The sequence below is a fragment of the Prinia subflava genome, chromosome 1 (assembly GCF_021018805.1).
Source record: "Prinia subflava isolate CZ2003 ecotype Zambia chromosome 1, Cam_Psub_1.2, whole genome shotgun sequence".
Classification (NCBI taxonomy): Eukaryota; Metazoa; Chordata; class Aves; order Passeriformes; family Cisticolidae; genus Prinia; species Prinia subflava.
The window spans coordinates 121,798,359-121,824,470 of record NC_086247.1 but is presented as its reverse complement, the minus strand read 5'-3'; the positions used below and the strand labels follow the sequence as shown (position 1 = coordinate 121,824,470).

Below are 26,112 nucleotides of genomic sequence, written 5' to 3'. Positions count from 1 at the left end.
ATGGCACCCAAGATATCTGCTCTGTAACATCCTGGGCACCAAGGTCAGGCCAACAGGCCTGTAGTTCCCTGGATCCTCCTTGCAGCCCTTCTTGTGCCTGGGTATGACACTGGCTAACCATGTTTTGAAAGAACAAAACCAAAATTAAATATACCAATAGTTCTTTATCTTGCGATATTGGGGCTTAGGTTTAGAGACAACAATTTTCTTAATATGTCTGGATCACCAATAAATACTGGTAAATTCATCAGAGTTGAAAGATTTAACTTTAGTGTTTCAGCTACTCTGCTTTCAATTTACAAAGAATTTTCAACTGCACTTTATGGATAAGACATCACGGATTCGAAGGCATTGAGCAATAACCAGTTAGAACTTGTTTTGTCACCAACTTCTCCAGGCATATTCTCTCAGATTTTAAGATGTGTGCTGGTGTTTCTTTTAACTACTTGCTAATAGTTCCTGGTACCAACACTCAAATAGCTAACACAATTACGTTTCATACACTTACTCTCTTAAAATCATAACAAAATCTTTTGGTGGCCTTCCCTGACAATCACGATGAAAGTCTGCTGCAAGGGCTTTGTGGTCCTATTCCTTTTGCTATGGCAACATCAATATTCAACTGACCACTTGCCAGAAAGCTAATTTGTCAACAGTGTTTCTCTCATTCAACCATCTCACCACAATTGCAGCTTGTGACAAGGATGGCACAAGAGAAAACTGGACAACCCCCCCTGCTTAGCCATCCCATATAACCACATACTGATTGTCAGGGAAGACAAGGCTCCTGAAAATACAGGTAAAAGCTGACTTCATCATCCACATCCCAGTATCAAGTGTTGTTTCACCTATATTCCAAAGTGACACAAAATGAATAATGAAAAACAAGAAACCACAGTATCATCAGTGGACTTAACTTTTATTGAGGGGAAAAAAAGGTTTACATGTAGGCTGAAGTTTTTCCATCCATACTTCCAAAAGTTCAAAAAGGACTGGAAACAAAACTTGCTCCATCATTATTTCAATACCAAAAGTTGGCAATTTTTTCTTTCATGAACAGCAAATTATATAACTAATTGCTATGTTCAATAAATATTTTTCTCCTGCACCAATTAAGGGAAAATATTCAACCAAGTACCACAAAGACCACAGGAATGAAACAATTTTAATTTCAACTGCTATCCACTGTGTAGCAATCCAGAAACTTTTTTCTATAAAACACATAGCCTTAATTTTGAGTGTACAAGGATCTATTCTCCCAGTCAGTCAAATACCAAATTCTGATCTAGCTCAAATAGTCTACTCTCAAAGCAACTACTTGACAAAAAAAAAAAAAAAAAAAAAAAAAAAAAAAAAAAAAAAAAAAAAAAAAATTCCTCTGGTTCATGACTATCTAAGCAAATTTATCATTACAGAAAAGGCTCAAAGTCATTACTTGTTTATCAAAGTAATAGGTAAACATTTTAACAGAAAGATTAACAAGTTACTTGGAAATGCAGGTTTATGTTAAAGTATTCGAGTGTGTATACTACATATGACATGCAAGCTTTAAAAATATCAATGCTCTCTTCTGATTAGTTAGGAGTCCAACCGTTTTAAAAACGAAATAGGAATGACTTCCAAAATGTATCAGCACTTTGGGGTTTTCTATTTTATTTTGCTCAAGAAGTTTTACTACACAAAAACTACAACAATTACAATATTTAAGAGTATTACAATAAGAAGGGATGGAAAATAGGAATACTTCAACTGAAAATATGTATATTCTAAATGAACCAAAGACTTGTGAAAGAGCTGGGAGGACAAGAAAGGGAAGATGGAAGGGAAAGCAGTAGGGATGCTAAAGATCTGAACTTTGTATCTAAAAATCAAGTCCTCAACTGTAACTCTTCTGATCTTCAGTAGCGCCCTGGAAAAAAACAAAAGATGACACAATTACTAATTACACAATCATAATTATCTCAGCTTAACTGTGCCCAGTTTTTTTTGCTTTCATATTCAGGGTTCCCACTGATCAATTCATATAACAATGTTTATGTCAGCCAGATTCTGTTTATTCACTTGTATTTACTTACTTGGACTATAGGAACGGGATCTTGATCGCGATCGGTATCGACTATAATAAGGCGATGGTGATCGTCTCCTTTAAAGGAAATTAAAAAAGAAACCAAACAACATCCATTATGAAAGAAGCCTTATTCACATCACTTCTACAGAACAGAACCACTTCCTTAGCACTGAAAGACTTGGCCTGCATGAATGATTTCTGCTTTATTTGGCTGTGGTTTATGGTTATTTAACAAATGCTTTTATATTTCTCTATTTGATGTGTTTAAGATATTCCCAAACAAAGAATTTAATAAACTCTCACTAGCCTTACAAACACATGAAGTGCTTTTCCAGATGCCTATAATTCTTGTTGAACAACATTCTCTGAAACCAGATAACTTTCAAAACAGCAAGATGGTTATGAAATGTCAAGCATTAAAAATCCCATCTACAAATAATCCCTTTTTTAACAGCAGTGCGTATCAGCTGTCCCTGGTTCTATATACAGCACAGAAAAACGAGTTCCCTTTTTATCTGTCCACTTGATTGCTGGGGTACATGCTCTATACCTCCTTCACAAAGCAAAATTAACTCCTTTCCCAACAGAAAAACCAAATTACATAAACACTGAAGATTCGGACTACTTTAATCCCACAAAACCTAAGGGAATGAGCTCTAAAACATAACAGGCATGATGCAGAATATTGCTACAAACTGAATAATGTGTTGTCATCTAACTTTTAAACAAATCAACAAATGCACTGTTAGACAAACAAAATAAAGATTAGGTACCTGTATCTGTAGTCGTATTCTTCATATCTGTCATAGCCTCTGTCATAACCCCTGTCATAATATGAGTCCCGACGACGACCTGCTCCACCGCCACCACCTCCTCCACTGCTATTAGGGGAAAAGAAAAAACAAAAACAAAACCCCCTTTATATATCTACTCTTCATCTTGAGTTAATGAATTATTTTATATCTTCTTTAAAGTGGTCTTGCAGTAAACCAGACACTTAAGACCAAGCCACAAAAATATACAAACAAAATATTTGAATAAAAACACCCTAAAAACTCCCTGAAAAAGGAGGGATTTGACTCTAATTCCCATCAAAATCAAAGGCAAATGGGCACTTTACTATTTCAGCAGGCTAAGGATAATTAATTGATCATGCTGGATATTATTTTTTAAAACAAATTCTTCAGTATTTTAATAAATAAACATACAATAAATTACAGTAGGATTTAAGAGTGTATGTGAACCACAGTACTGCATTCTTTATATTAGTAATTTCTTCAACCAGAATCCAGCGCTCAGTTTAAATCCATTGAACTTACTGTGTTGGCCTGCCCATGTAGATGCCTGGGGTGGGTGTATGTGCTCTCTTGGTGATTGAATAATCCACTCGAATCCTCCTGCCATCCAGCTCCATTCCATTTGCATGCTCCATTGCCTGAAGGAGAGACAAGGAACAGGGACGTGAAATCTGCAACCTACTGGTAACTATGAAGGCTATGTACAAACACACTGTTTTCCACCAGAAAAACAAGCCTGGAACTTGTCTTGTTTAGGCTGGTTACTAGTGCCCCACTGTGGCGACTAGCTCATCTCTCGTCCCCATGCCTGTCTGCCGGTGGTGTTACAGGATTCCACTGGGGTGCCGAACTAATGCGACTCTCAATCCCCTCTTAAGGGAGCGCAGGCTAACCACTAACACAGCCACTCTCCCTAGACTTTATCTTCTACCCATCTGAAAGGTAAACTGGAAGTCAAAGCAGCTGTTTTTTCTGAAAACTGCATCTCTGACCCAGAGGGGACGGGCGGATTCAAAAGCTGTGCAAAACAGTGGCTTCCTGTAGGGTGCATATGGCCGGATTACTGCTCGTCGGCTGCCATTTCATGCTCTCCCAGCCTCCTGCCATCTCCCTTACAAGGACCTACTTCAGCAGAGCTTAGTAAAATGGCGGGTTCAGCCTACATGGATACCTAATTACAACCTTCCTCCCCACTCCCCCTCACAATAGCAGCTCGCTGAAGTGATCCACACAAGGGTCTGCGCTCAGACGCCCGTGCCTTCAGAGCCGCCGCAGCCCCTGCGCGCACTCGCTGGGTGTTCCAGCCCCAGCTTCTCTACTCTCAGAATCAATACAATGGCCTTTCACTAACTCAAACCATCAAAGTGAGTTTTTCAAAGCAGCACAGCACACTCCTTTGAGAATTATATTCCTGCAAAAGTAACCTAAAAACCTGAACTCCAACAAATCCACAACAGTTAATTTTAACAGCTAATTATGGACTTGAGAGGATTTTTAAAAATTTGCTTTTGAATTTTAATAGCTTTTGTTAGCTGCTACAGGATCTCTAAAATACCAATACACACCACTTATTTCTCAACACTAAGCACAGCACTTAGTCCAATACTCATTATTTTAATTTTTCATGTGTGGAAAAGACACACCGTTACAATCTTGAGCTAAAGAACATAATCACTTTTTTATTTTTTATCTGCAAGAAACAATACCCAACCTCAAAACATGAAGATGCCTCTAAGCAGAGAAATTTTTTTTTCTCCTTTTGATTAATGAAACACTTATTCAAAAATCTCAACTCTAACAAGAGCGTTACTGAACTTACATACATGTCATAAAGGATACAGAAACCTGAGATCCACATGATTTAACTGCTGTGTCCAAACTGGAAGTGACTGATGATCACTAATGTATTTATCAAGAATGAGTTTGTATTTTAATAATGCTCTTTGTATCCATACTATATCGCCACCTAGTGATTTGTGTTCCTGTACAAAACTAACAACATTTAGCCAACTGCAAGGCACAACAAAGAGCATCCCAAGTCTTTCAACATATACTCAGGTATATTTTGGGACTAAAACACGCTCCTCAGCTTTAGTTTTCTAGCTTTAGCTTTTTTTTTTTTTTTACAAGGATGACATAAATTAAAATAAATCTGTGCACGCATACTAGGAAAGTGTGCATGCACAAACCTAACAATGAAGGCTGCAAATATCTGGCTGAAAAATTACCTTTATGATGTAAAGCATCCTTCTGGAAATACAGCAAGTTAATTTGTAAGAAATTTTCTGCTGCATGGCATTTTTGAGTCCAGTCAACAACTTACAGAACAATAAGCTTAGCTGACAAGAAGCCACCTCAAATCCAGAACATCTCTGGCATGTGTCTTATTTAGTTAAGCCAACAAACACCTCTTCAAGAGGAAGAGTTCTCTGACAGAGGGAGCAGTACAGAGAAGAGCAACATACCAACAAGAGAAATGAAGAGTTAATTTTGAAAGTTGCCTGTTTTAGAAATACCAGGAAACGTGTTACACTTCAGTGGATAAAGATTAGTTCATGGTTACCAGACTGCATGGAACTCCTCACACCCTGGTCATAATGTCTAATGTCCTACCAAATATTTTATTTACATTAATACATTAATTTTCTTACAGTTCAGCAGCTGTCAGCAATAATTGCCAACTAAGAAAAATTAAAATAAAGAAAATCTTTAATAGATAGACAAAAAACAGTAGAGCCTCTTATAATTCCGACTGCATCCCCAAATGCAGGAAAGCCAAAACCTACAATAATTAATAGTATGGATCACTCACATTCAGTAATTAGGAACTGAAGATTCTTTCTAAAGAGGTTCCCAGATTTTCTGCACCACTTTTAACGTGCACATCTCACGTCCTTCAAGTACTTAAGCTGACATAATTAGGTAAGGACCACTGCAAATGACCAAAAGCTCTCCTTGAAAACTGTGTTCACGTAACTGATGCAACAGTTTTTATTTTGTATGCAGGCTGTAAAAATATATTAGTGATCCTAATCACTGGCATTTCTGTGCTTTCTTGAAATTTAAAGTAGCTTACAAGAAAATTTTAGATTTTACAGTTTTATTGTATGTCATATTCAAAATAAATTTCTGTTTCCTTTTCTTGCTTGTTTTGGGTGTGCACAACTGCTGTGTTAAGAATATTTGAGTATCAAAGAAAAAATTGCATATTTTCTCTAACAATGCTGAAGACATTCTCAAATACTGTTTCAGATGATCAAATGAAACTTGAAAAAGAAAAAATGAAGTAACATTGGGGTTTAAGACACACAATGCCCTCTTAAGAGTCTTTAACTGTCAACAGTCTATTTTTATTACAACCTGGATTTTTCTTCCAAATATTTGAATGTTGTTAAGAAGACTTCCACGGCTTTTGCGAGAGGACAGTAACCAAGAAAACAGCATTCCTATAAACATATAATATTAATTCTGGTAGCAAATTCTACGGAAAACTTCATTTTTGTGGGCCAGAATACACACCTATGTTTGGAGTAGAAAACAGAACTAGGACTGGGAATGGCACAGGTTCAATATTGGATCTCACATTTTTAAAGTTTTAGAGCTTTAAACCTTCAGCAGACTATCCGTAATAAGAAAATGGATTATCTATAAGGTGTTAGTTTGACAAAATGAGCAGTTCCTGAACTACAGTTCACTGTACAGTTCACTGTACAGTAGACTGGAGAGTGGCTCAAAAAAGTCAGAAAGCACATTCAGCCTGAATAACTATTTCAATAACTTCACATCACTACAAAGTTAGCAACACACAGACTGAATACACCTAAAAAGTCAAACATGAGCAGTTCATATTGTGACTTATTTTGAAAATGTCTTCTCATGATTTAAAAATAACCATACAAGGTACTGCCTTGCCCCCCCCCCACCTCCCCCCACTGTATTTTTCAGGGTTTCCTCTTTAGGTTTTTCTTTTTCTTTTTTTTTCTTTCTTTTTTTTTTTTTTAATTGGAAGTTCTTCCCTACTGCATTTAATGCCACTGATAAAAACAGCATCTCTATCACAGGTACAGCAAGGGATGAAAGACACAAAGGATTAGACTCCTCCCTCCAGTATACTGATTAATCATTCAGTTCTGGATTTATCGAGAACAACTGAAAAAAAAAATCTGACAGAATTAATAGAGAAATTAATGAACTCATCTTTTTACACTTGCTGCAGTCTGCGATTTCACTTCTGAACAACACTCAATTTACGTTCTGTAGCTCGAGATTTCAAAAAAATTACAATATTGTCATTTACAACTTTTAAACATATACAATTATGAACTTAAGCATTTATAGATTCAATGTATTATCTTTAAAGCATACTTTAGAACTTCAGAGTCAAGAAATGCAGGAATTTAGAGAACCAGAATAAAGAACTGGATGTTCCTGAAAGTATTAGCAATTTCATGGTATTTCAGAGTCTCCAGAACTCTGTAACTCATAATTCCAAACATCTGAGACCGTCTAGTGCTCCCTTCTGGTATATCAAGGGTTGTTTTTCATACTATGAACAACACTTAAACCATTTCTTCAACAAGCCATGGGAGTTTTATTCAGTAATGTTGGTTCTAAGCTAGTCTGCTTGGACCATAGATTATACGTTTTCCAAACTGAACTGATAAACTCCATTATTATTCTGGTCTTTGGCAACTGAATGATGTTAATGGTTTGTGTTGGTTGCTAATGAACAGTACTTCAGAAAATGGTTCTGGGAAGATGGTCAAAACTTTTTGAAGAACAACATCTAACTAGCATTAGAAAATTCCATATTGCCAACAGCTGCTATAGATGATGCTTCTTAGATGAGTTCCTCCTACAGACAGTGCAGTGACAGTAGCCTCAGTTTAAACAACTAACACTTCACAGTCTGAGCTACTGAAAAGCTGGTTCAGCAGCATATGAAATCCCTGGCAACTGTAGTAAGAACCACGTCCCTAGAACAGCCAGCACTTTTCACTCATGATTTTCTCAACTTACTGTTAAGTAACACAATCAATTCCTCCCCCATCAACTTAATTTATTTCTCACCCTAGTACACAGAAGTTTGTGATCCTCTTAAACACAGGAAGAAAATTCATATGTGATGGGCAGATGAATATCCTCTACAATTTAGTGAAAATATTGCAAAACAACATTACAACACTGGCTCCATGCCAGTGTTGCCAATACTGCAAACTATGTAAAAGAGTATGAGAAACAAGTCTTGAACAGATGTTTACAGATATTGCCCTTTGCAAGTTGCACATATAGCCCTGAGGCCCTGGAAAAGAGTGGCCAAGACAAGACATTGCACTACCAAAGGCAAAAAAAACAATACCAAGTATTTTTTTCAAAACCAACAACTTTCTGAAATAAAAACAACTTCACAAAAAATGAAACCCACCATACCTGTTCTACAAATAGGTACATAATGACAGAAGCTTTTCAAACAGGCTTTGCACAAGCTGAGAGAGAAGAACATTGGCACATGAGCAAAAACTCATGTTTCTAGACAACCATTAGTCCTTGACATTTACTAGCTGCTACCACCCTTTGAACTAAAGGCAGTGTCCACAAGCATCTTCAATAAGAGTCAAAACGTAAGAATCCACTTGAGTGTTATTTTACAAACACTATACCACTGCAGAAAAAGACATCTGATTAAAAAGGAACCTTCTGTCTGATCATGAAGTTTCATCTCAACCTCAGCAGAGTTTCAAAACAGACTAGAACACATTCTACAAATAATCTCTTGGACTGGACACTAATTTGAAAACTTGTTTCTCAGTCCTATTATAGTGGAATGTCTGGAGCTACTGTGCTGCTTTGACAGCTTCTCTGTGTAATAGTTATTAAAAGCTAAACTTGTGTTGTTCTTTATAACCAAGATGCTCATGAACAGTTAACAACAAGGCTGCTATGGTGTCAATCTGGAATTCTGAAACTTTAAAAGTGTTTAAGTAAAAATAAACTTTTAGACTGCCCCTTCCATGTTTTTAGGATGCTGAGAAGTATCACCTTGAAGAAATGCTATTTTACATTGGCTTTGGAGTTCCAATACATCGAGCTAGTTGATAACTCAAAATGTCTTTATCACCATATGGACACTGTACAACTTGGTTTCAGAATCCTGACCCACAGCAACGCTTTAAGTAGCTCAGTAACTAATTCAGTTTATGAAAGTGCTAACAGACCACAAAGATCCTGAGGGATTTCAGCTGCAAGAGAATCCATGCACAACTGACACTGATCAATCTTTAAGTAATCAAAGTTTAAACAGAACTACTCACAATTAATTTGATGTAAAATTTTAGTATTACCTGTATTTCAGAGCATGTCTGGTGAGATGCTTCGCTGTGCTAGCTTTCCTGAAGGGCAATAGTGAAGATCATGGAAAATCCTCATTTTTCTGTGGAGTTTCACTCTCATTTAATACACCTATCTTTAAAAGGGCTAGAATTTAGTTCAACATCTCATCTCTTTCTTTAGATGTTTAGGATGTTGAAGCTTTGGGATTCTGGTTATTGTTTTTGGTTGGCGGGAGTTTTTAAATTATTTTTAAGAGGAGAACAGAACTTAGAACAGAAAAAAAAACCTTAGAACTTAGAACAGAAGTAATTCAAGTGTCACTGCTTTTATGAATACTCAGCTTTTCAGACTATCTTCCAAACAAAGATTGCTTTATTTCCTTCAGTGTTCACCTACAGGGATTGTCACAAAATTTTACACCTACAGCTACACGTACCTATCTATCTACATTTATATATCCTCCTTTTTCTACACCAGCTGCCACTTACTGCCATCTTCAAATCTGTCCCATGTCAGAATCAAGGCCCATGAAGTAAGTCAAATAAACAAGTTTTTCTTCTGTTCTTCTTGCCCAAGTATTTCAGTTATTTAAGTTCTAGGTGTTGGGAGGGTTTGCATCCTTTCCCCCTCTTCAGGCACCAAATCATTGGAGAAAGTAAAATGGGTTTAATTACATTCCAAATTATTTCAGTTTCTGCTTAAGGCTCTAATTTTTAGTTCTGTATTTCTGAATGCAAGTAACATCCCTTTTGGTTTTCTTTGCATTCCAGTTTCACAGCATCTGCCAAAACAGCTTTACACTAAACAAATTACTTCATGCTATTTACATGGAACATTTTAAGAAATGCATGGTATCACGCATGACCATTGCCCGTGGCAACCAGGAAAAAAACCTACTTCTAAAGACGTATGAAGCTGTAAACCAGACAAGACTGGTATATGAATGTGCCAAGGATTATTGTGCAAACATTTTGGATGTGGAATGTTTTACAAAACAGCCACTTTTTCAAAAACCCAACAAATTCAGTGTGCAAAGAAATACAAGGCTAGAAGTTAGAAGAGAGCAGACCACTAAAGACAGATGAATATACAGCCATCCACCCCATGAGCCTCCCTACCAACCCATCCAACTGAGAGTGCAGAAAAATACAGAAGGGACACTAAAGGAAGTTTTGTGTCCTTATACACACCTCTGTAACTTGCAACAATCACACACATATACATCTACAAAGACTACTCTTCCCATAAACTGATTCTCAGTTGGATCACAGCAGAAGTCAGAAAAGAACTAAGTATAGTTCAATCAAGTAATCCACAAAACAGATTTTTTCATTAAAATATCATCAAGCAGCATCAGAGTTCTTATTATTCAGCTCCTGATACTTTCCAAAGTTGTCATCCTCCCTGCCTTCAATGCTAAATCATCTATAAAGACAGGAGTCGTATTTAATATCTCCTTATAAATAAACCTATCAAATGCACTCAGAATTAAACAGCAAATCTGCCCAAACCTATTAATCTACAAACAAGATGAAATGTGTGACTCAGTTTGCCCCAAAGAAAGAGCTGATCACACAATGCAGGCTTAAAGACTTTTTTTAGAGAGTGTCTGTACTTTTAATAGCAATTTGATCTACAAATTTCAGTAAATGTAGTGAAGTTCATGGTAGCATTACAGGGGTAAAAAAAATAGTGCCTATTGTACATTGTGGTGAATCATAACACAGGTTGCTTCTCAAATTCTTTCCTTATAGAGATCAATTATAGTTACAACTCAGTTTAGCTGTTAACAGCTATCTGTTAAACAACCAGGAAAGCAATTGACCAAGGCGCAAATCAAGACAAACCACATTTTTTTCAAATGTACAATGACATGCCTAAGAGGAGAAAATACAAGGGGAATCTCCAGAATTTTGATTCAGAAAACACATTAAAACTTTAATTTCCAAAATGTTTCAAAAATACTTTAGCCATAGAAGCCTCAAAAATTTATTTGCATTTTGAAGTAACAGACTGAAATCAAAGTCCAGTGCTCACTGGTGATTTAATACAGACTTACAAGCTTATGCTCAAAATCTGCCTATGCATGTGAACACTGAACTCAAATGCTTCATTTGTTCAGAAGTGCCATAATGCTTGAACACAGATTAATTAATTTTAACTTAATCTCAGTGTGAGAAGCTGCTAGTGAATACATACTCAAAAACTTGCGGTTTTTTTTACAGACAATTAATGAAGATACTGCACTAAGAGTACACCTAAAAAAGAAGCAAAGCATGCATTTACCTCTTTAGAATCATCAATCCTCTCAAAATAAACGAAAGCAAATCCTCTTGATCGTCCAGTCCGTTGATCATAAACCACATTGACACCAGTCAAAGGTCCGTAACGGGAGAAGACTTCACGTAAATCTCTCTCAGTAGTGTACAAACTGAGACCAAACACTCCGAGACAGGTATTAGGATCTGGATTAGCCTGGTAACACAAATGTTCAACTTAAATTAATTTCAGTTAAAAAAAATTTAAATATTCTTACATTGAAAATTATCAATTATAAAAAAAAATTAATCTGAAGGAAACTAAACAGGTTAACACACAGCTTAACACTTTAACAGTTATCATTCTAATTGTAAGATTGTTTCAAAAAGCAACTGTTTTCAATGGTTTTAATTTTAGAAAAAAAGACCAAGACAAACTTCTCATGTTGGTAAAAAACTCAGTTGATAAAATTTAAGCATTCTGATTTACAGAAAAGCTACAGAAAAAGAGGAACCCATGTTATTAGTATTTCATACTGAATTACCAACAAGGGGCAGACACCACATACAAATCTGTGCTGAGAACAAGTGTGCCAGCCTGAACTCCCACCTTCAGCCCTTTTGCACAGGAGTGCACACTGCCTCCAGCTGCCCGCACTGCATGTGAGCACTTGAGCTCCCAAGCACAGACGACTGAACTACAATGTAGCTTCCACTGAAACTTCCTCCACCTCACCATTTCCTATCCAACTGTACTGAAAGTCAATATTTACGTTTGTAAGTTAATCTTTCTACTTGTAAACTGGATGAAAGGCACCTGCTTCTTTCATCTGGAGAGCGACAAGTGTTGAAGGCCAGTTCTGTGAAACTGTAATCCAAAAGCATGCATATTTCTTTAGCACAATGCTCTTGACTCTCTAATATGATATGGGATACTTAATAAATTTCACTTCAACTAGACAAAGTCAAATATGTAATAGTACAAGGTACAAGTTCTCTTTCAGGTTCAAAATTTCTCTACATGCCAGAGAATTTGTATCTAATTTGTATCAAATCCTCTGTAAGAATTATTTTTATCAAAATCAACATGTTTTTCAGTTAGGTGTCTGGCACTTGTAATACTAGATGCAGCAATTTAAAACACCAGCAACAAGCACAGAGATTTAATGTTTCTGCCAAAATAACAACTGGAAGTTGACACAACTGAAATTTGTATTCCAGTTTTAGATAAGTCATCTATGAATAGTAATTTATGCCTCAGAGCCTGCTTTTCAGCCTGATTCAAAGACTGAAAAGGTTTAGATCTCCTGTCATATTTTAGCAGCGCATTTGTTCAGAAACCTCTTGTAAAAATAAGAAGCCCACACTATTCACATATTTGAAGTTCCTTTCTTTCTGTTTGTCAAAGTTCAAACTTCTGTTTTAAGACAAATCTTCTGCAATTCCTCACTACAGCTGGGGAGCAAAAGACCTGGCAGTTGTAATTCAAAAGTTTTAATTATACATGTCAAGATATGTATTTTGAATCCATATTTCAATCTGAAAGTTCAGTGGCACAGGCAACTATATTAATTTTATTACTGAACTCCTGTAAGTGTAATGAAAACTGTCTTTTAAATCATTGTTTGGGTAAACTCCTTCACACATCCACCTGTTGCCTTTTTTTAAAATCCCTCTTATACTTAAACCCTATTAATTTTTCTGAGGCAAGACAAGTACTGAGATCAGTCTGCAGACCCTAAATGCCAAGTACATCACCACTGGAAGGCCTAAACTGACTGCGGAGGACTAAAGGGCAGCTTTTGTATTAGATTATTGTACTGCCTTCCACCAACGCAGCGTGGAAGCTCTCTCTAAAACAAAGTGGCAAAATTGCTACCAATTTTCCTGGTGTCTTTAGGACCTTATTATTAAGGGGATTACAAATCTGTCTAATTTCAGTTTCATTTTGACACTGCTAGAACTACTCCTTAGAATTACTGAGAAATTCACAGTGAAAACACTCATAGTGTTTCACAAAGTCATTTCCAAGGCAGAAAAATATCTTCGCATTGCAAAGCATCCTAATATTTCCTAAAGTAGTAAAGTGGATTCTTCCACCTTTCACCAGAAACATGGCTAACCCACTTGAAGTTCAGCTATTTCTGCCAGTTTTTCAGAATACTAAATTAATATTAACTTCATAGTGATTAGATGCTGGTAACAATCCATAAAAAGCTACTATGAACATTGCTTCACCACAGCTTAGGCCACTGCAAGCTAGCACTGCTGGAGTCTTGCCCTTTCCCTTTTGTCTTCTCCCTCACACTGGTATTACCTGCTCCTGGTGATCTGCTTCACCAAGGTAGGCCTGCAAAAAAAGCCTGTATGCTTTTTGACAGCATCAATTAAAAAAAATGCAGACTAAACCAGATGAAAACTGAAAGGATCAGAAACGTATTTCTGCCCTCAACAAGAAAAGGCAGACCTGTGTAGCTGTGTGCAGTGAAATTCATCTAGCTCAGTCTGAAGTGATGTGAAACCAGAAGCTAAAGCACTGAAACAGATTACATGAGAAACTGGAGTGGAGGGCTACGAAGAAGATTCAGGGATTAGAGTACCCCCCTTATAAAGAAAGGCTCAGAGAGCTGGGCCTGTTTAGACGAGAGAAGAGATGACTGAGAGGGCATCTGATCAATGCACACAAATATCTCAAGGGCAGGCACCACAAAGATGGGGCCAGACTCTATTCAGTGCTGCTCAGCAACAGGACAAGGGGAGACAGGCACAAACTGAAACATGGTACATTCCATCTAAATATGAAGGAGAACTTCTCTGAGGCTGTCTGAACACTGAAACACATTGACAGAGAGGCTGCCAAGTCTCCGTTTCTAGAGGTGGTCAAAGCATGCCTGCACGTGATCTTGTGGAATCTGCTCTAGGTGCACCTGCTTTAGAGGGGGTTGGACTATCTGATTTACAAAGGTCCCCTTCAACCCCAACCGTCCTGCCATTACAAAGGACACTAGGAGAAATCTCAGAATGACAACATTAGTATTTTAGATTGTGGCCAGTGCAGCTATACTTTCTCCTGCTCATACGAGAAGAGACACTTCTCATTTACATTTTGAAGACTTACTGCGCCTTCTTTTCACAACTGTAAATTTTCCTAGTCTATTATAAAGATTTACATATTACCTAACACAGAGTTTTACTTCAAGGTAAACCAAATTAAACGATCAGAAGCATAAAATCACAAGCAACCTTCAACGTATGCTCTATAAGCAAATAAACACTTGGGAACTTCCTTCTATGGAAAACACTGTCAGGTTGCCAGCACAGACAGAGGTGGTCTCATTTTTGTGAAGGTTACATATACTTGGAACTGTAACAAAAAAAAAGAATCAGAACACTTCAACTTCTAGAGCTGATGGAAGCCCATGTCACCATATCTGCACATACTGACTTGGAAGAGAATGTTTTTCCATTAATTTCTACAACTTCTCCACCAGTTGCAGGCCCAAGAAATAAGTGCTCAGCTGTAAGGACAGAGATTGCTCCACACATACCCCCCACTCCCACCCAATTCCCATATCCTCCAGTGACAAAACGGCAGGTCAAACTCAGCCTGCAGGTAACCTGGCCTACACCAACAAGCAGCAACTGCTTTGTTGCTACTCAGCCTTTTTGAACATGACATACTCTGCTGCCAGTGTGCCTTCTCCTGTTGGACATGGGAGAGTGACTACGGCTCCTTCGACGGCGGTACTCTGGTGTGTATGATCTGCTTCGGGAGCGCCTCCTGTGGGAATGCGAGTGGGATCTGGAACGAGTGTAACGTCTGTGCGAATGTCTTCTGGACCTGGATCTTCCACAAAGAAAAAGCCTTTAGTCAGCTCATATGCAAATGGTCATAATGCATGCAATGCAAACCATACATTTTCTAGAGAAAAACCTTGTTTTAGACGATGCCTACAATTAAAGCCATTAAGCTTCTTCTACCTTGCATATCTAAAGATTGCATGGATCTCTAATAACTTCCTCGGTAGCACCATTTTTAACTCTTTTAGAGTACTTCTGGCATACTCGGAGAATGATATTCACTGCAGTTTTCAGGAATTTCAGAGTTTAAACTTACATCCCCTAGGCTGCTTATCTAACTCACAACTGCACAGTGACATAGAAACTAGATATGCCACACTGTAAAGTACTGTTCTGACTGAGAAACTGAAAAACCTGGTAGGACTACAGTGCTGCAACAAGCAAAGTTTGTCTAGGCATGAAAATTACTCCAGACAAAAAAAGAGAGCAAAACCCACACACCTGCTCTACTCCTCAAGCACTTCTTTGCAAACATCTTGCTGACAATAAAACAGGTAGGTAATCACCTGGCTAAACATTCCAAGAAGAGAAACTGTAACATTAGCTGAACTTTGGCAGCTCAGAGCACAGCAACTCTTTCAGTTGCTCTGGTATAAAGCTTATAAATAGAGAAGATGTATTAGTGATCTCTCCCAAGAACTGGGAAGAAGAAATATCGTAACACTATTCCTCTTTCCCCTCTAGTGCTACAAATGCTGTTTTCTGGTTTCTGTCTTGGTCGTTGAAGAAAGATCCAATAGCTGTCCCCATTTTCATCAGTGTATTGGTAAAGGAGAATAGAGAAGATAGGTAGTATAAACCAGGTAATACTTATAGCATATTTAGAGAAAAAAGCCCAAGACCTTTCTCTTCTGGTCTGTGCAAGCTCTGTCAGAACTGAGAGCTATAAAGCTTTACCTCCACACATCCATGCTTGGGGTAGAGCAGGACAGGTAAGGACATGTGCAGCATTGAAAAGTGAATTTAAACTTTAGGTCTCATAAATCCAGAACCTATCCAAACCCAATTTAAGATGTAGTTTTTGATTATGTTTTTAAAGCCTCCAATGAAAGAATGTCAAGAACATTTACAAACATTGTTTTCCAATATTTCCAACAGTTAGACAGTTCCTTTTTTAATCTAACCCTGATGCCTTTGCAGCAGGTCTCACTTGACTTTTTTTTTCTCCCCCCTAAAGGAGAGGTCCACACAAGAATTTCCCCATAAACAACTTTGGGCGAAGGAAGCAGGAGCTCCACAGAATTGTAATGTCATCCATTCTCTCTCTTCTGGAAGAGACAAACCTTCCTATTTCAGTTGTGATTTCTATGTTACTATTACTTCTAATTATAGTATTTTCTCTATTCATACACATGAAATGATTTCTCAACTTTGTCCACCTATATGAGCAAATAGGCAAATTAACATATCCCTGTTAATACATCCCAGAAAGTTTATAATTTTTACAACAGGGGAACAGAAATTTCATCAACCTACCAAAACACTAGCAGTAACACTGAGCTGACATGAATAACTTTCTGAACGTACCTTGATTTTGATCTTGACCTAGAGTGCGATTCAGAATGTTTGGAAGCCCTCGACGGACTGCGAGATCCTGACCTGCTCTCTGATTTTACACGAGCAGGACTCCCAGCTGGAGATTTTGACTGGGAGCGAGACTCCTAACAAAAAAGACAGTATTAAAAATGGTATTGGTTGTGTAAATGCCTAACTCCTAACATTTAAAGTACAGTAATTCTATTATATTGATTGCTCCTGGAAAACAAATGGTTAGGCAATACCCTCCACAACAAATTTCATTTTGCTAACCCACTGTTAATATTGTATGCTTGCCTCAAATAGGTCCCTGCTTGAACCAGATCACCAATTCTCTATTAACTAAGTAATCATGCAAATTCATCTACAACTTGATCATACAGACACTGGAACATAAACCATACATTTACTTAACCTAGGACCCATTCATTCTTCCAGATTCTTTTAATTCTACTTCACTCTTGCTTTCTACTTTTCTTCATTCTTCATTGAGTTTTTCATTTTTCATACTTCGTGTATTCTTCCCCAATTCAAACAATTCATTATAGCCTTAAAAAAATATTCAAGTGCTTCTATCTGACCAATCTTCTGTTCAATTTTTTCCCCCATTCAATTTTAATTTTCTGATCTTTAATACTTTTCATTAGCCTTCTTTTATCTTGATTTATCTTCCACATTCTTGGAAAAAACTCTTCAATTTCTTCACGAACATTAACCTTAATGGAAAAAGAACATTTAGTATATTTAAGCACGTGGGGATTATAAAACTCTGCTGGAGTTCAGATGTTATCTACCAAATTGAAAAGCCAGCAGGTAAAGTGCAAGAAACTATTTTATAAAACAACTTTTTAAAAAAAATATCTTTAAAACTGTATAAGTGTCTATGTTCTAACAATAAGCTTACTGAGTTTTCAGTGTTTTATCGTATTGGCAAAGCTACCCTCCTCCCCTCTGAGATTTTTTTGGTAAGACACATAGATACACTAAAAACTAATTAGCACAAATATATTGAAGTATTGATACCAGTGATTCCCCCCTCCCAAAATAATAACTATGTGCTTCTCAGTATTCAATATCCCAAATTTTACTCCTACAGATTACTAAGACACTCTCAATTCAACAGAATGGCCGAAGATTTCCAGTCAAAACCTATCTATGCACATACTTACTTGCATAATACATGCACATAGGTATACGCAACATAAATTATTATTCTTCCTACTTTTTCTTCCTCATTGTTATCCTGTTTTCCTTATATAATCCATTTAAACTAAGATGTAGAATCGTACAGTTAAAGCAATCCAATAGGAGTAAAAACACGAGGTGTTTTTTTCTTGCATGGTAAGGCACACAAGAGAAAAACTAGGAAAACAAGCAAACAAAGAGACTGTTAGGATTTCCTCACATTTTATAGTGTACAGCATTTCTAGGGAGCTTAGCTAGAAAAAAACCCTACAGAATAGTATGCTATATACATTTTTAACTTCACAAAATACTTAATGAAAAAATGCACAGTAAGTTCCCCATCCAAAGGTGTCACATTTTATGTTTGTTTACATGATTTCTCCTCCTGACTGTACCCAAAATTTTTTGTCTTTCTTACTCTACCTAGGTCTAGATTTGCATTTTCTTTTGCAGTTAAAACTCTTTACGACTTTGCGCTGGAGGAGTTCTTCACGGATGCTGTCCTCATATTTCAAGACAGTAAATTCACCAGAAATAGAACATGAGAGGCTCTTTACTAGCACCTATCTCAGCCACTCTACTATTCCCCTTTACCTCAATAAAAATGACAAAGGACTCATGAAGAACGTCACCTACTAGGACGACAGGCCCGCCAAACTTTAACAATGAAGGCCGAATTCATAACTTGGCTGTAGTCGAGTCTGTGTAACAGGTTACCCTTATGAAGATGGCTTTGTACTGAGCTAACGCCAGGACTTCACTGAAATAAATTATGTGTATGCATTTAAATAGTACCAAATTTAATCTGGTGTTTTGACATTTGAAATCCACTGTTTGCAATAAAGAAAATTTTCCTCTTATAACCACTAACATGATTTTTTTATCACCTCACCTCTGTCTTTGTACTCTTCAATGTTTGACAGCCTCCTAAATTCTCTTTATAACTCATCCCTTGCAACAATTGCCAATTTCTCTGGGAACTATTTGTATTTCTCTCTCTAGTAAAAATGATCTAGTAATAAAGAAAAACATTCAAAGTGACATCAGATTTAGAAAACACCCTTAAATAAAAAGACAAAGAATTCACCCTCCTCAGACACTCCTTCTTCGTAAGGATACTGCATTGTCCATACTTTTTACATCTGAAAGACCAATTCTTGAAAAAGAACTCTGGAAACCTGAACAAAGGCAAACCCCATCCCACTCCCCGATCCTGCACAATCTAGAAGTGTAGGGAGGTGCCAAAAATACCACAGCCCTAATGCTCCCATACAATGTAGAAGTCAGCTTAGTGTTCTCAGCTATTCAACTGAAGCCTCTCGCAATACCACCCATAGAGTCTTTAATAATATTAGCTGTGACACCAAATCTGTATAAAGCTGATAAAGGCACAGATTACATAATTTCATATAGGTTAATTCCTTTGGAACTATCTGTTTAAGACCCTTGGGGCTGTACTCCCAAATACACAACTTGAAAACTGCAGTGACAGAGGGGACCATGTAAATTCTTAGAGATTTCAAACTTCCTCAACCAAGCAACTGTAGATGTAAACTGCAGCTCAAGAGAGATTACCTGACAGCAGCTGCATATTCTCATTGGCAAGCAATTACATCTCATCTTCTGATGCAACCTAGTTACAACTCCTACAATGCTTCTAAAGGAGACCAAGGGAATCACAATAACCTGCAAAAGTTTAAGGACTTCAGGATGATGCTGAAAAAGTACCTACTACCTAGATTTATACCAGCAAGACTACAGGCAGGGATTCAGAGCTTCAAGGAGTCACAAGGAGAGATTTAAAAGACTTTTTATCCTCTACTTCCTACTATTATTAAACAATTAGTAAGCTGTATATTAGTCTACATTACACACCAACTCAATTGTTCTTCATGAACTATTTATATCCATTCTGCAATATGTATGACAAGAGTATTCAACATTCTTAGTATGTCATCTTTAACCTAAGAAACCAGACAACTCTATTACCCCAAAGCACTGAAATACCTCAATTCTGTACCAGTCTTAAAACAACCTATGTGTTCTCATCTTAGCTCTGCTCTTACCACAGAAACGAAATACTATTTGGAGAGAAAAGCCTAAAATTGCACTTTGGATCCTCAGCACTTTCTTATTTTTCTGGTCTGAAGATCCTCGGTCAATTAAGGGCCACATATGAGACTCAGCTTAAACTCAGCTCCTCAGCTTCCCACAAAACTCTATCTGTCCTAATGCCTTGGACTTCATTATGCAGCTGTCCAGTCACTACTTTCACCCTTACAAACCTGTAGGCAGATACTTCACTACCTCCATGTCAAACTATCTAGATTTGCTATCACTGGAGCCTGCAGGAAAAGAAGCAGAGCTTTGTAATATTCTTCAGATCAGACTTCCCTTCCAAAACAAATCCTGCATCCACCATTAACACTTTTCCCAGGAAACACCTCTCCCCAAAACAAAAAAAAACCCACTCACCAAAACAAAAAATATACACCCTCCCCCTCCTGCCAATAATTACAAAAAACCCAACTCAATTGTAACAGGGTGCTCCTTCAGAGTAAGATGTAATGGGGTTTCCTACAACACACACCAGGAAATGGGACTAATGATTCACCAAAAATTAGAACTTGGAGCCAGAATTGTAGACAAACACAAAATCTAATTTGCAGCTTCAAATACTGATTCTCTGGATAAATTGCACACCTAGAAGCATTTAAAGAGAGCACTGAGGAGTATTTTTAATCCTTGTTACCTTCTTTCTTCCCAGGAAGAGTAACAAACCAAAGTGATATGGAAAGAATCTCTCCTCCATTACTCCACGATTGTGTAACCCCAAGCACTGAACCAACTATCAACAATTTTAGATGATCCATCTGAGCCACGCATCAGTCAATCCATGTATTTCATCCAAATTGTTTAACTGATACAAAAGTTGTATCTACCACTTCAATTCCTTGCATTTTTCAAAAGAAATCCTACTTTCTAATGTAATTAACTAATTTAAAACCACTTAGAAGTCTTTAATGCAGAGGAGAATTGCAGAAGCCTTGAAGAAGTATTCTTTCCATTTTCCACCCACCAAGGTATGATAACATGGGGGAGAACCACAACAAAACAAACAACTGACCAACCAACACCGCTATCAAACCAACCAAACAAAACAACCCCTGTTCTTTCATTACTCTTCTGTCCTGATCTTGTCATGCCTTAACTCTCACCTTACAAGTTCAGAGTATGACTGAAAGGCTATTTAAATTTGGAGTGAGATGCTAACTACAAATAATGATGTATGTTTAAATTAAGCTTTCTATAGCAAAGCATGGGAAATGAAAAAAAAACAAAACATTAAATGACACAGAAATTTCAGGTGAAATTCACTTGACCTGGGGTGAAAAAAAAAGGACAGGACAAGTAGTCTAGCAATGCTTTTTCCAAAAATCCTGCTAAAAAACTCCTACCCAAACTAAAAAAATAAATGAAGTCAAACTCTATTAAGAGGGGACAGAAAAATAGAAGCTAAAATATAAGTCAAAAATGAAACATGAATTTAGCAGCAGCCCACATTCACTGGATAAAAGTGTTAAACTAGTGACATCTCACTTACGAGGACAAGGTTACGTTTTGGCAGGAATCTACCAACTTTCCTTGAAACTCAGAAGTTAAATCCTTTTTGCTTCATACTGTGATCTGTCACTATACTAGAAATAAAAATAATCCCTTAATTAGCAAATAAAATGGATCCCTTTATTAGCTACTGTTCTATAAATATCACAATAGTACACATAATAAGCTTCTGTATAAAATGTATCTCATAAGTTGTTGCTTTGAAGACCTTGGTATTTTAAAAGTTACTAACATAAGCAAACTTAGGTTTGCTCATTTCTCAATGATCCCACTTATGAGAATAAAGGGGAAAAAAAGAGAAGAGGCTTCAGCAATAAACTTTTTGAAATTACAAGTTAATCTTCTCACTGAGGCTTGAAAATGCACCTCTTCAGGGAGGGTTCTGTAGTCATTCCTCTACCATATATGGAAGACAGTAAAGAGAATTTGTGTTCAAAAGGAGCATTTTTCCCGGCTGACAAGATCCAGAACAACACAGAATTTATCAAGCTTGATTAAAACATCAAAAAATAAAAACTGGACTTCCAAAAAAACTCCCACACTGGTCACTAGACACTGCAGGGTGATCACAGCACTCCAAGCAATGCAGAACCCCTGAGCATTAGCAGGCCATTGTGCTTGTGTTTGAAAAGGTGTGGGAAGCATCATCGCTTCCTTTCCGTAGAGGTGGCAGACTGCCACTGCACGAGAGGTGAAATACAATAGCTAAGCTAGCCCGACCCTGACACCGTTGGGTATTTTCTTGCCAAAGAAATAATCTCAACGTTGATCAGTTCGGTAATTTCATACGTATTTAAGTATTTTGCATCCAAATTCGTGAAGCAAATATAAGGCACTTTCACAGCTAAACTGAAAAATGCCACTACAAGCTAAAAAGCCACTTCTGTGTACCTAGGAAATATGACTACTTCCTTCAACAAGACGGGCCACGTGCAAAGCCATACATTTCTTGAAGTGTTTTATTAGATTATACTATTCATCTCATTGTGGGATCCTGCATAGAACAGGACCATTAGAATGGAGACAAATCAATATAGAGTAGTAAAATTTAATTTTACCTTTGTTCTGATAAAAGGTTTTGCCTATTTAGACAAACAACACATTAATACTGGTAGAAAGCTACTAAACTGTTAAGATTACAGAAATCAATTGTTACCAGAAGCTCAAAAGCAAAAAACTGATCAAAGTTTCTGATCAAAGTGGAGCTACTGTAGTGCAGGTTTGCTCAGACTCCCATTTGTTCATTGCTCTGGGAAACATCTGAAGATGCAACACAGATTGAACACCAAATAAACAGTAGCCTATAAAAAATAAAAAATAAGAAAGGAAGTAAGAGTTGCCTGCCATCTGACAGAAATAAAAAATAAAAAACCTTATTTGTCTAAACTCACAAAAAGCATTCAGTGATGACAAAATACTGTTATGTTTCCAAAACCAAGTCACAGGATAAGAAGCACTATTTAAAATTATTTTATTATTATTGTCTATAAACTTAGCTCTAGCAAATCCACTAGTTTTTAATTCTTCTGTCAATTTCTTTCCATTAAATCACCATGCTTGAGGAGGGGGCTTTCTTCTGTTCGACCATGAACATTCTTAATAGAGAACTTGCTTAAATTGAAACAAAATGACACAAAAACAGAGCAGATGTTGATTAGTCAGAGTACATTTGAGTAACATTGCCTTTAAAAAAAAGTCAACAAAGGAGTGAGTTCAAGCAGGAAAAGCTGTACAGTGATTTCACCCAGTATTTTAGAAATGGAAGTTTTAAAGAGTGGAAACTAAGTAATTTAATTGGAAAGTTATTTCCATAATTATTAATTTCCTGTTCAGATTAGTTAATATGATTTTAAAATCATAAATTAGAGGCAAAGCCCATACAGTATCTTCCTGTCGATAAAATTAGCATTTAAAAAATTCTGCTCATACTCAGCTTTCACTGAAGCGCTTTTGGGACAATTTGCATCTACCCAGATGAAATATAAAAGGCCTTAAACGAAACTGAAAACATCCTTACTCCTTTGGCATTCGGTTTTTAAAAGCACATCTCACTAATCAGCACTTAAACTGACAGGGGGTGGAAGAACTGAAAGAGTACTCAGAATTCTTATTTTTGCGAAATTCCACAAAAGCAGGTTCTTGACAAATTTTCTTGAATTTCAGCAGTTCTTTCTCCCAATGAAAACATCTGCTTTACTCTGAGTGCTCCGCGCCTGGATGTAGCAAACTGAAGCAACGAGACATTCAGTGCCTGACAGTCCTATCCAACTGGGAATAGCAGACTAAGCACTGCAGCCTCCAAGTAACATGTGCCTAATTTTATACCTGTGAGCACTTTCAATTGAAATGAAATATTAAACATTAGCCTGAAATATAATTTATTTCAAGAACTTTAGTACCATCACAACAAAGCAGTATTACTGAAGAAGAAAAAAATAAAAAGGCTTACAAATCTTCAGTAGAACTACAAAATTCCCAACTAGAAATCATTCAAGTACCTGCCATTATGCTCAGTTATGCCATACTGACTGAGAAATTTCAGTATAGGGAGCAAAAACAAAAGAAGTTTTCCAAATGAAGACTCAATACAGTCAGCAGTTCTTTCCAACAGGTAAATTTTCCATCGCAAAAAAGAGAGGAAGAACTGATAAGCAGAAGTCCCAGAAACTGCTACTGTAGGACTTTTCAGACTTCATGTACTCTCAAAACATTTTACTTCTACATTTGGCAGGAGGTGGTGTGCAGAAATACTGAAAGTACATAGCTGTAACAGCTTTGTAACACAACAGATCCATCACAGAGCCCAAGACCAATGTTTTGATAATTAACCTAATTTCTTTCCTATGAATAACGCACACTGGGAATACAGACAAGAAAATAATCCTTTAAAGATATAAATCTTGACTGTAAAATGGGAGATTAACGTCATCTTAAAATAAGAGAAAAAACCCAACCAAACATACTCAGTGCTCAAGCTTCTGAAACTTACTCAGTGCTCAAGCTTCTGAAACTTAGCTGTTTCCCCTTCAGAGATCTGTTTATTTTACCCAATATTGCTTAGCTGCACAGCCACTTTTTGTCCAAGCAATCAACACAAGAGCAGGTTTTGTTTACCTCACGCGAGGAAGCAGCAGCAGTTATTGCACAGCCAGGTAATGAACTTGCAGCCTATGGATTTTTTTAATCACCACAAAAATGGCAACAATAGTCATGTAAACTAATTTTTGGAAGGTAATGCTGTTCTTCCAAGATTTAATTGCTTGTTTCCCCAGACAATAACTATATATATAACTGCAAGGCTGCTGTCACTGGATCATCTGAGTCACCAAGAGGACGCTCAGGTGTTCCTCTGAAGGATCTCTTAAAAGAACAAAAAGAAAACCTCTGCAAAATTTAAAAAAAAAAAAAGTAAACTGTGATGGAGGAGCACACATTTCGTTCCTGTTTCAAGCAGCTTCTAATTCCTGCTTGCCTTGATCATCACTAAAAAAAAAAAAAAAGAAAACCACAAAAACACTGAAAATGGAAAGGACCTGTCACACGTGTATATGAAAACCCGCAGCCATCAGAGGGAAGATACAGGCCTAACAAGGTTACAAAGCCACAGCAGCTCGTTCGAAGCCTTCAGCTGCACGATCGATGACTTTCAGTGGTTTAATAACGACGGCCGGACCTCCCCAGTGGCTGGAGGGGGCCCGGCCCGAAGCAGCTCCTGAGCAGGGAGAGACCGCGCACCTCGCACAAAAGGACGCGGGGTCCCTCCTCTTTCGGGCGGGAGGAGGCCTCGGCGGCACAGCTGCGGCCGGCGGAGCGGGAGCGGGCAGGACAGTGACCCCCGGGCCCAGCGGCAACAAGGCGGCTCGGGACCGCGGGAAGAAAACAGAGCAGCGGGGAGGAACCCTGGGGCTACAGCAGCGCCGTTTGCACAGATCAGCCTGCGCGGGCTGGGCGGGGGCTGGGCCGCAGCACCGGGACCCGGCGCCCGAACCCCGCCGGGGCGAAGGGAGCGGGAAGCGTGTGAAGGAGACGCGGGCAGCGGAGGGACGCGGGCCGTCACTTATTGCCCGGGCAAGCCTCGGGCGCCTGAAGGAGCCATTTTAGAGCCAAGCTGCGCTGCCCCCATCCCCGCTAGGCCCGAGGACGCCGAGTGCCGCCACCCACCACCCCCGGGTCCTATCCCCTCCTCGACAGGGCCCGCGCAGGGGGGGCCACTCACCCTCCCCTCGAAGTTGTTCTCCTCCACGTCGCTCATGTCGGCAGAGTCCTGGCCACGGGGCTGGGGCGAACGGGGGACGCTAGTCCCGATTAACAGCAACAACACCCACGGCCGCTGTTACCGCCGCCGTTACCGCTACTGCCACTATTACCGGCACCACCACCACCGCCGCCTCCCGCCCGCGCCTCCCGCACCGCCGCAAAATGGCGCCGCCGCGGCCGCTCCGTCTGCGCCCGG

The 26,112-nt window shown here is 38.1% G+C and overlaps 1 protein-coding gene across 3 annotated transcripts; it reads right to left on the bottom strand.

Moving 5' to 3' along the window:
* Positions 1 to 902: 902 nt before the first annotated feature.
* TRA2A (transformer 2 alpha homolog) lies at positions 903 to 26,112 on the bottom strand. Of its 3 annotated transcripts, none has more exons than XM_063410546.1 (8): positions 25,876 to 26,112; positions 16,842 to 16,975; positions 15,135 to 15,294; positions 11,482 to 11,670; positions 3,388 to 3,503; positions 2,842 to 2,949; positions 2,076 to 2,143; positions 903 to 1,909 (listed from the first exon to the last, which is right to left on the bottom strand). In XM_063410546.1, exons 1-8 carry the CDS (start codon positions 25,909 to 25,911, stop codon positions 1,899 to 1,901), a joined length of 822 nt encoding a protein of 273 aa, XP_063266616.1. In that variant the 5' UTR covers positions 25,912 to 26,112; the 3' UTR covers positions 903 to 1,898. The 3 variants fall into 3 exon arrangements, with proteins under 3 accessions (XP_063266616.1, XP_063266608.1, XP_063266597.1); XM_063410538.1 differs by having other exon boundaries at positions 2,842 to 2,946; positions 15,135 to 15,300; positions 25,876 to 26,109; XM_063410527.1 differs by having other exon boundaries at positions 15,135 to 15,300; positions 25,876 to 26,108.

Excerpts from the sequence above, each read along its gene's own strand:
- TRA2A (XM_063410527.1), bottom strand. The coding sequence starts at position 25,911 with ATGAGCGACGTGGAGGAGAACAACTTCGAGGGGAGG. Across the intron at positions 16,976-25,875 it reads AGAACAACTTCGAGGGGAGG|GAGTCTCGCTCCCAGTCAAA; the intron begins GTGAGTGGCCCC and ends CTTTTTTGTTAG. Across the intron at positions 11,671-15,134 it reads GAAGGCACACTGGCAGCAGA|GCTAATCCAGATCCTAATAC; the intron begins GTATGTCATGTT and ends TTGTGTTACCAG.